Genomic DNA, 10,652 nt, shown 5'->3' on the forward strand with positions numbered 1-10,652 from the left:
TCGAGGCCCTGCTCACGTAATCACAAAGGAAGACCAGAAGACGAAAATCGACCAAACCGTCACGTTTCAAAACTTCGATTTGTGAAATCAGTCGAAGATACTCGACGCCTCGAGCGCTGTGTACCGAGAGTCTAGGTCTAGGACGGGCAACTTGGGATCCGTTGGGCGTGCGGATACGAGAGAGGGACGGACGAAACAGTTTCGCAACGATCGACGATCGTCCGAATTCGGTTGTTCCTGAGGGCAGAGGGTCGAGGTGTATCATCGACGAGCAACGAGGACGCGCTGGGTGTAACGTGCGCTGGAGAAACAGAGAAACGAACACAATTGAAAGGATAGGGGAGAGGCACAGGAGAGATAGAGAGAGAGAGAGAGAGAGAGAGAGGGAGGGAGGAGGGGAGGAGAGAATCGTCTCACAGCTGAATTACTCTCACTCGCGAGAGGCCCCCGTCTCTTCTTCTTCTTCGTGGGGGCTTCAAGTATCCCCCTGCTTCTCACGGGGTATAAAGGACCCTGGTCCACCTTGCACGGAGTCACAGAACAGAGCGGCATCGCAGAAGCCGACATGAATCCTCTGATCGCGGTAAGCTGAATTTTCTTAGATATTATGAGAGAGAGAGATGTGTGTGTGTGCGTGCGTGTGTGCATGATCAAAGTGTGGACGTTTTCTTTTATTGAAAAAGTGAAATCCATTGGATGTTTCAAAAGTGATCCGTGACCTCGATTTTTTTGTCGATTTTCTAACCGAAGACTCGGTTAAACTCCGTTGGGATTATGTTCCCTCCGTGCGTTGTACCATGTCGAGTTTTCCCGTCAATGACACCTTGTACCGCCACTTTCCCTCTCGATCGCGCGACTTCTAATTTCGACCATACTTCAACGATCGGTGACAATTTTCGCGACTTCTTTCCTCTGCGATCGAGTCTACGCTCTCTCAAAGAAATGACATATACTTTCAACTGATTCGCACGGATATTTATATACACCATTTCTCGTACTTAATGTTTCGAAGATTTCTTAAAAACATTCCTGTTCACATCTCACACTCCAATTCCAGAAGAGATTAATCACATTGATCGATGTCTTTTGTTTTTTTCCAGTGTATGATAGTCGGTCTAGCAGGGTTCGCCCTGGCCGAACCACCAATCTCGTCCGGCTACAGCTACAGCAGACCGAGTGGAGGTGGTTATTCCGGTGGCGGTGGCGGCGGTGGTTACTCGTTCGGTGGTGGTGGTGGTGGTGGTGGTGGCGGCGGTGGATATACATCCGTATCTACCGGTTACCAGACCAACGAAGGAGCATCCGTCGACGGTGCACTGCTCGAACAGATCCGTCAAATTCTGCTGAGGGAAGAGCAAAGCGGCGGCGGCGGCGGCGGCGGCGGCGGCGGAGGAGGAGGCGGCGGTGGCTACGCCCCAAGCTCGAGCTATGGTGCCCCATCGTCTCAATACGGTGTGCCGAGCTCGAGTTACGGTGTACCAGGTTACCAGACACGCGTGGTAGGCATCGATCTCGAAGGAATCAGGCAGGCTATTCAAGTGGCGCAGTTCAATCAAGTGAGTCAAGGGTCTGGCGGTGGCTACCCAAGCGGGCCAAGCGGAAGCTACGGAGTACCAAGCAGACCGAGCAGCAGCTACGGTGCGCCGTTCTAAGAACTGAACCACAGATTGGATGATGGGAGAGCGAGAGAGGGAGAGAAAGAGAGAGAGCGAGTGAAGACACCGGTCGACCATCGATCGACTATCTTCCGAGTCTGAGACTCTTAACGAAAGGAAGAAACCAAGTGGAGGATCGAAACCTATGGTCGATCGAGGGAAACGAGAAAACTATAGATCAAGATAATTCAGGTTTCTATAACTACAACTAAGGGAAAATCCGCTCGGAAGGTTGCCGCGCAATGGACAGATCGTTAAGGAGAATACTATATGATAGAAAATAGAAGAACGGTCCTATTTTCCAAGTACGAAGATGGTGGTCGTTCGACGAGTCAGGATTCTCAGGGGTAAAGGACGAGGACGTACAAGTCCAAGGTGTACGTACAAGGTAACATCGAGCAGGGATTCCAAAGGCTCCTGTTTCGTTGAAATCAAATCGTCGTCGCTTCAACGGGCCACGATCCTCCGAGGAATCGCGGGCGTACGTACTAAAAGAGGTAAACGAAACTCCTGGCTGCTGGTTCGTTGAAGAATAAAAAGGTCGTCACTTCAACGGGTCAGGGCTCGAGGAGTGAACTTGAACGTTCGAACGAACCGACCACGTTATGATATAGGTCCAACGATCGTCCAACGTCGACCAGGTGTCCATCTTCTTATCGTACCAAAATCATCGTCATCGCGGTCGGATCCACGAGGGATCCAAAGAAACGTAACCAAGTGATAGAAAACAAAATAAAACGAAACGGAAAAAAGGAAAAAAAAGAAAAATACAGGTCGAGAAGAGAAAAAGAGAATCACTACAGATCTCAAAGGAGATATCAACGTGACTACATTTTCTATGACTTCGAGATGGCATAGCCGTGGAGCCGGAGCCGAAGTCGAAGCCGTGATCGGCGCGAGAACGCGCCTTGTAAATACAAATTTACACATGCTTTCCACAGCGTTCGCTGCGTCATCCGACAGCTATCGAGGAGGAACTGAACGCGTACATCGTCGTCGAATCAGGCCTAAACAGTTCTTTCGAGGAGGATCGAACAACCAGGCGAAACACCAAGAAGCAAGACAGACAAAAAGACGTGAATTCGAGGAACGGAGCGGACGCTGACACGAAAAAACACACCTAACACGTACACACAGGAACACACACATGGACACACGTACAGATACATTATATTTTTTTATATGTCTTAAACGCTACTCCTTAACTACGCATCTTCTTTTTTATACTTGTATAAAGGCTTTTTTGTAGAAAAAAATAAAAAAAAACGTCGCCACCGTTGAAACAGCCGCTGTTCCGCTCAATTTCGACGCGTGCCTTTCCACCGCAACGACAACTCTCTGCAACGGCCGCGTCTCTCTTTCTTTTCTCCTCGTCCATAATTTCTCTTTTCCTTATCGATCTCGCCTCTTCCTGAATTATACCAGCCACCAAGCTCTATTCTAGGTGTACCAGGCGATTCGTGACCCCTCCAGCTGTTCGCTCGCAGCCACACACATGAATATTCCTCCTCCTTTAAAGACGACCGATCTTTTCTTTCCCCTCTTTTTTTTTGTTTTTCTTCTCTTCGTCCAGCAGGCGCCTTTCTCCTTTCACTGCAACGACCAGAACCGACCAGGCTCTGACTCGCACCGGGCCCCCACCGGGCCCACGGGGAGCTTCTCCAGCCTGGACATGACGTAAATTCTCACGAGCGTCGTTTAACAGATGCTCGCGAAGCCGGAGAGGCCTGGACATCGGTCAACAATTCGAAAGTCGCCTCGCTTCGCTATTCTACTCGAGCCGACGTTTGGCCAGATTCTTATACGCGCGACACGTTACGTATTCTCGATTTGGAGTCGTTATATATACATATATCGAAGAACGTCGTATTTCTCGAGAAGCAAATAACAATCCGCCGAACGACACGTTACACGACGGAATTTCACGTCGTCAAACTTTTCATAGGTCAGTCGCCGATGATATAATAGTCCGCTGTTAACTTACCGGAAATTTTTCGAACTCGGTTTTCGATTCGACGAGAGCAAGCAATGGAAATGTTTAGGCGAGTAACGAGCCGCGATGAGCCGGGTTAAATCGCTTACGTGCGTTTAGATTTCATTGTTTATGCAATCGGTCGCGCGTAACAGACGTGTTATAAACCAACAATTCACGGCGTGAATTTCCACCGTTGAAAGCATCCCGAGATCCTTTCATGACGTTTAACGAGATTATTTTGCGGATCGTTTAAAAATCACGCGATTTAATCGATAATGTGAGAATAACGTTGCGAATTAGAAGATTCGCGAGGCTTTCCTGAGAGAGAAATAATTTCGGCTCAGGATCGTCAGTAGTTCCGCGAGCAATTCCGCGAATAATTAGAAATTGAGTAACGCGCGCTAGAATTAAGTAATCAGCCAGCGTCTCGGACACAATGCGAGAGACTGGCGTAATTAAGCACGGCGCGATGAGGAACAAACGGCGAACGCTATGTTAGACCTAAATTAAATCATCAAGCCGCGCGTTGTTTCTTCGTACTCCTCCCCAACTTCGTCGCGTTCAAGCGTGAGCCGGCTTTGCGCAACGCGCATTACGCGAGAAAAGCAAATATTTGATGTCGAAAACGATATCGCGGACAATGAAAAATTAATATCGAGAGAGCAGAAGGCGTTAATGGACAACGCAGGAGGGGGATGTATATTGCGCGAACAAGCTTGCCGCCTTTCCTAGAACGCTCTTTGTTGCTCAAGCACTGGCGAATAACATTTTATGCATACACTGCGTGGAGATATCATCTTCTGTGTTCGTCGTCTGATTCATCCGAGGGATCAACAGAATTCGAACGAAGTTGCTTGCGTTCCCGATGAAAATTCTCGTCTCTCCGATCGGAGATTCCGGAATTCTGAAATTTAAAAATTCCAGCTTCCGCGATCAACAGAGGAATAACGAAGAGATCCGACTCGGCCGTTCTAAATGGACTTATGTATGTACGACGTCCAGCAGGGAAAGTGCCGCGACTCTTCGCCAGCGAGGATGGCGAGATCGAGAAAGGGGAAAGGAGAAGAGGAACTGTGAGACTCTTCGTGGAATTTTGTAAGAGCCGTACATAATCCATAAACGTGCCTGCCAGGCAGAAGCCGTGCGAAAGGAGGAAAAAACGCGCGCGCGCGCAATGGGAGCCATTCGTGCTCCAATTCCGAATGAAATTGCAAACTGGATTTTTATGTTAGTTTGAGAGAAAAAGCTACAGAGCCACTCCCACGCGAGACTTTCATCCTCAAGAGATATAATTTCTTCAAACATATAAAAATATTATTTCCTTATTCATACCAATAATTCGAATTTGAAGTTTGATAATTCTAAATAATCTGAATCTGGATGAACTAACGAAATAATTTCAAGTGATCTGAAAACAACAGTTTTAAAGAATATGAAAGGTATATGTTATTATAATATAAAGGAATATGTTATTTTCACTCTCAAAATGTTACAGCGAACTTTTTTCCTCGCAAGGAACACGCAATCGGACGATCTATCAGCGTCGGAGAAGTCGAGCGGCGTGTGAAAGGAGAGAAAAACGCGGGCACGGTGACGCACAATGAGATCGGCTCGGCCAATTATGGGAAGAGGATTTGTCGAGCAGCCGGCTCGTAAAATGCGCGCGTTTACAATGGTCCTGCTCGTTGTTTTACTTTCGCTAATCCCGTTTCCGTGGCGCGAGCTTTTGAGGCTGATGCCGATTGCTCAACACACGGCCGTTTTCTTCGTTAACGTGGCAGCGGATGCGTTTTTTTTTTAGCTTCTTGAACCAAGACACGTCATCTTCTATAATCATGAGACCTGGTAACAATCGCCATTGCTGGCGACTATATTCCTGCGATGTTTTTTTTTTTTTTTTTTAAAACAATGTATCGTTTTCCCTTTATACACTAATTAATTTATCTTCAATTTGAAGGCGTTGCTAATGTTTTCGGCACTACTGTGTTCGAAAAGGTTCAGCTGCTTTTAAAAAATAATCACTCGTTGCGAAGGCTATCGCGAATATTACTTAGTAATAAAGTATAATAAAATTGGTTTTATTTATAATATAAAATATATTAAATTTAAAAATGTTAAAAAAGAAGAATATGTTCAAGGTACAGCAATTATAAATCTTTGTTTTGTAAACGATATTAAACTTCTCATGAATTTTGAGAAAAAGTGGAGAAAAAAGCGGAGAAGTTCGTTTACCGTGAATATCTTTTCGCCCTTCGTCTCCCCGTCAGATTATATCTCTGATGGTTCTAATGATTTCTGGTATCTCATGAACACCCGTGCATTCTACGCTGTTCAACAGACACATGTATGCACGTGCAAGTTGAAATAGTTAAGTAACATGTTTTTGTTCTACGAAAAATGGATTCGCGTGAATCCGCGCGGCTAATTGAACAGCCTCAGTCGTTCGTAGTCATTCGTAGAAAAAAAAAAAAAAAATGAAAAAAGAGAGAAGAAAGTACCCTCCTTCACGAGGATCAGTTATATAAGTGAAATAAACATTACGCGAACGAGTCCGGGGAATGCAGGTCGCAATGTACATGAGAGAAAAATGCGGTGCAATTTTAAGATGTCCGTATGTATGCCCAGAAATTGTGTAAATTGCACAAGCGTTTTTATCAACTCTGCAATGAACAGAAATGATCGAATTGTTATGACATTGATTCGCGATTTCCGCTCGATCACGAATCGTATCCAAGATTAATCGACGGTATAAATTAAACGGAACCGAGTCAATTGAAACAGTTGAACCATTCCATTTACCGTTTCGAATGTATGATTAAGCAAGCATAAACAAATACGCGATTTTCCGTGAATGCAATTCAATCGCGAGGCATATGGTCGTTACTCACGATATAATTCAAGGAGGAATAAATTGAATTCTTTAAAAGTGGGGGTAAGAAATTAGAAGTCTCGAGAAATTGAAAACTCCGATATTCGTTGAAAAATGCAATGAAAATTGAGCTGTTGTAGATAATGAAGGAATGCAAAGCCGACATGACACTTGTTCATTGATTGCACGGAGATACTTCTACCCTGAGAAAGCGAAGAAGGGGAGAAAGTTACGGGAAAATCATTGGCTTCCCGTATGCGCCATCACGTCGTTCACAAAGACAAGAAGACGAACAGGCTTGAGCGTTCTGGCAACTTAGGTACATACTTACACACGCCTACTATCACGTCGAACATAATTTACGGTATTCGTCGTTTGATTTATGATTTAAATAACCCGAAAGGGGACATTCGAAACGCTCGAAACGAGCTTTCCTGCAGCGGAAACACGCGACAGTCGCATGTCTTTACGACTCTAAGTTTCTCCGTGCTTTCAGGGATAAAATGTCAATCGGCTAATTAAAGAAACGAGACATTCGCGAGACAAGTTCTGGTATATGGCTCGAGTAAGTGAAATTCAAAAAAAGTATTTAACCTTTAGGTAGTCAATTTTCTAATGGGAGGAGGGTGATTTTTAATTGTTGACGTCGATAAAAAGGAAATAAAATGAATTGAGATTACAACTTACAATTACGTGGCCAAGTCGCGCGATGAACTTCTTTTTACAGGCTCGATGTTGGTATGTGGTTGATATTCGATGGATGATTTAAGTATATTTGTGGAGATTGGCGAAGTGAAGGAAGTAGATGTTATGTAGGAGGAACAGGAACTGTTGGATCATGTGAGAAAAAAAGATTTAAAAAATTAGGAACATTTAATGATAAGTATTTAAATATGTGAACTACATTTAATGTGATGGAAGGACTGTATTATCGTAATAGCAATAAGAGAAACTTTCTTATCTCTGTTACGATCAAGTTGAAAGAAAAAAAAAATGTAAAAAAAAAAGAAAGGAATAAAGAATATAATTCAATAATTCAATGTAATTCAAGAATTCAAAATAATATAAAAAATAATATAAATAAAGAAAAATTTAGAGAGAAATGACAAAGAAACTGTTACTGTTTAAAATACTTGCAGTACAAAAATACTTAGAAAAACTCGATATAATTAAAAATACTTTACTCTCTTGTACAAAGGTAGGAATAAAAGAATTTAATTTTGTATTTATGTACATCACTGTTTTGGCTTCTCACAGCTCATTGTCCATCTATTTACACCATCATTCTCTCATCCAAGCACAAGTTTCACTATTATTGTTACGATATTTAGAAATATCAGTGGAACTGCAACAAACAATGAATTTGTTAACTATTACGTACAAATAATATAAACATGAATTTGAACAACTTCCTTCAATAATTACCTCGTGCCACTGTTCGTATCGACCTAATAAGATTCAAAATTTGTGATTTGACTGTGGGTGGTTCTCCAAAACCTTGAACATTTTGCCATGATGCCCAACCAACTGTAACAACGTTTAAAGAAAAATTAAACGACATATTCCAACATACAAGCAAAAATATGTATACACAACCTGTATATTCATTTATATACATATAAAGCAATATGTGTAAATACAATAAATAACCTAACCTACGAGACCTGCCACTTTCGTGCCGGGAAGAAATTCAATGTAAAGTAATAATAGAAGCAGAAAATACAGCGAGATGACGTACCTTTTGCGAGAAATCTTTCTTCATTTAAGACGCAAACAGCATTTAAACAGAGCATAGTAGCCTCGAAAAGTGCCCAAAGTGTAAACGCCATGTTACAACGATTCGATGAACAACATACAGTGCTGTAGACAGCGCCACGGACAAGAAGAGAGGTAAAACAGTTTCACAAGTATCGACCAATCAATTTGTATCGATTGGAAACCGACCTGCCATCTTCTGCAGTCTGCTGAAAACTAATGATTAATCGAAAATTGAGAATCGCTTTACGCGGGAAATTTGAACTTCACTCCAACTTTTATCAAAATACTTGGAACAACCTAATCTGTTATTACAATGGTATTTAAGATTTAGAAACGATAAGACGAACTTGGACCTCGTTAGATAACTTTTTGCAAATGCTTCGAGGAACGTTTCTAGAACGTACAGAAACGAATAGCCTTAAAACGACACTCGAAAGAATTTTACAACTAGCTTGACAGCGCGATAACACAATGAATAGTTAGGAGCATTATTCTATTTATGATAATTGAACGATAAGGTATACCTTCACGGCACTAACGCTTTTGGAACCTTTGAACCGGAATACAGACGGTTTCTAGATGATTCGACGCTCTCTTCTCAATTGAGTTACGTTAGCAGTTCATGCGTGCCGATTTAGTTATAGAACTTAGAGTTCATTCCGTGTTACCCCGTGATCGTTCATGACCTCTATCATCGTTTCATCACGCGGCGTACATAGCACACGTTTATCACGTGCAAGGAAATTACGATATAATTTTACGTAGGTAAGGAAAAGTCGGAATCTTCCGTTAGAAACGAAAGTCAACAAGCGTCTGACGTATGCACAAATTTTTCCTATTTGCGATAAGTGCCCGACAAATGTTAATCAGCAGCCTCGAGCAAGAGTACTATTACTAATTGCAAGGTAAAGTAAAATTCATCGAAGCGGAAAGTACGCGAGAATCACGTGTTCCGAATGTCACATTTATGCAACTTTTAGGAAATGCTACACTAGCAGCATTAGGAAAAGTTTGAGACAGAGCGATAATTATCTTCAAGAAGAGGCTATAGCTTACTGTACGTTCCTCCCACGCGTATGATATATGATATTTTATTTAGCAACAATACAATATAGGAAAATTGTGCCGAAGCCAGTTTTCCTCGTCCAATTCAGATCTTCGACGAATTCGACCATGTGATTCATCATCTCTGTAATACAATTTTGTTTAAACAAAAAGATGACAGTTTTTCTAACTTCAGTTTAACTTTAACTTTCCACGTCGATCGTGGAATACAGTAATGACTCATTTTCTCAATAATCAAGCAAATCGTACGATCGCTGGTTTACTTTAAGACAAAAATTTGCATGCTACGATCAACTGGACGTGACAATATGACTAATTCCAAGAAATTATATGATTCAAAAACGCACGTCAGTGTGTTTCCACAATTTATACCACATTAAGCAGCAATTTCTCAGGGCAAGTTAATGAGCAATTCTAACTCGTATACTGATTGAACTGAATAACAGTGAATACAAAGTATTTACACTTTGTCTGACCACTCGTGTTCGTTAAACGTCTCATTGGGAAAATAGAAGAAACAACTGTGGACTTTGGACAGGCCAAGGAAAAAGAGAGGACCGACTTCACGGACGCCAGATAGTAATCGGGGCAAACGTTATTTCAACCGTCACGTAGTCGCAGCGAAATAGCAAAGTTTGCAATTTTTTCTCCATGCGGGATCGTAAACAATCGTCATTTGCTGTTGCAATTTTGTTTTCGAGCCGGACGAACCACATAATAATCTAATCTGTCGCGAGCAATAAATAATACCCCCCGACTAATGTCAACACTATCACCTAAGGAGACGAGAATTAACGTTTAAATCGTACAATTAAGAATTACGTAACACGTTTGCGGTAATAATTTACAAGACGTAAGGTCCAACCATCGAAACAAGGCGAGAAGAAAGGTTCTGGTAGCAGTTCATACGAACTGGAGCCCAATCTAATTGAACTCTTGAGAACAGTGAGTTCTATCTTACCATCGTTTGGCTAATAAATACAATGACGCCTCGAATTGGGCTGGCTCCTATAATACAGTGTCTAAGTAGAGCGATTACAGTTAAACGACGAAAATAAACATACCTAAGAAAAGCTATAGCGAGCATTCAAATTCGGTAGAACGAAGCTGGCGTCCATGGAAGTTCTAGTCGAGACATCGAATCGATACTTCCTACGATATCTTCAGAGCAATCGTCAATGCTCCACATAGATTTGTGAAAAAAACAAAAAAAAAGAATTACACAAAAAATCACACTGTGTTTAAGTGCCCCGTGGTCCAATAAACATCAAACGTTTTGTCTGTAAACGTAAATACATTCGACGCGTTTCCAACATGATTGCTTTACCGA

General features: G+C 42.3%; 2 protein-coding genes and 1 long non-coding RNA gene across 3 annotated transcripts; 2 read left to right on the forward strand and 1 right to left on the reverse strand.

Moving 5' to 3' along the window:
* The first annotated feature begins 454 nt into the window (after positions 1 to 454).
* Positions 455 to 2,938, forward strand: LOC122538467 (glycine-rich protein DOT1). The gene is made up of 2 exons (XM_043672565.1): positions 455 to 583; positions 1,101 to 2,938. The coding sequence occupies exons 1-2, from the start codon at positions 566 to 568 to the stop codon at positions 1,650 to 1,652; spliced, it is 570 nt and encodes a 189-aa protein (XP_043528500.1). The 5' UTR covers positions 455 to 565; the 3' UTR covers positions 1,653 to 2,938.
* Positions 2,939 to 6,365: 3,427 nt separating this feature from the next.
* Positions 6,366 to 7,826, forward strand: LOC122538530. Its single transcript, XR_006308866.1, has 2 exons — positions 6,366 to 7,064; positions 7,227 to 7,826. It is a non-coding gene; the product is annotated as an uncharacterized LOC122538530 (long non-coding RNA).
* Positions 7,664 to 8,922, reverse strand: LOC122538523 (immediate early response 3-interacting protein 1). Its single transcript, XM_043672685.1, has 4 exons — positions 8,782 to 8,922; positions 8,238 to 8,470; positions 7,925 to 8,026; positions 7,664 to 7,844 (listed from the first exon to the last, which is right to left on the reverse strand). The coding sequence occupies exons 2-4, from the start codon at positions 8,326 to 8,328 to the stop codon at positions 7,789 to 7,791; spliced, it is 249 nt and encodes an 82-aa protein (XP_043528620.1). The 5' UTR covers positions 8,329 to 8,470; positions 8,782 to 8,922; the 3' UTR covers positions 7,664 to 7,788.
* Between the last annotated feature and the right edge of the window lie 1,730 nt (positions 8,923 to 10,652).

This window comes from Frieseomelitta varia, unplaced genomic scaffold, assembly GCF_011392965.1.
Source record: "Frieseomelitta varia isolate USP_RPSP 00005682 unplaced genomic scaffold, Fvar_1.2 scaffold_1017, whole genome shotgun sequence".
NCBI classification, from domain to species: Eukaryota; Metazoa; Arthropoda; class Insecta; order Hymenoptera; family Apidae; genus Frieseomelitta; species Frieseomelitta varia.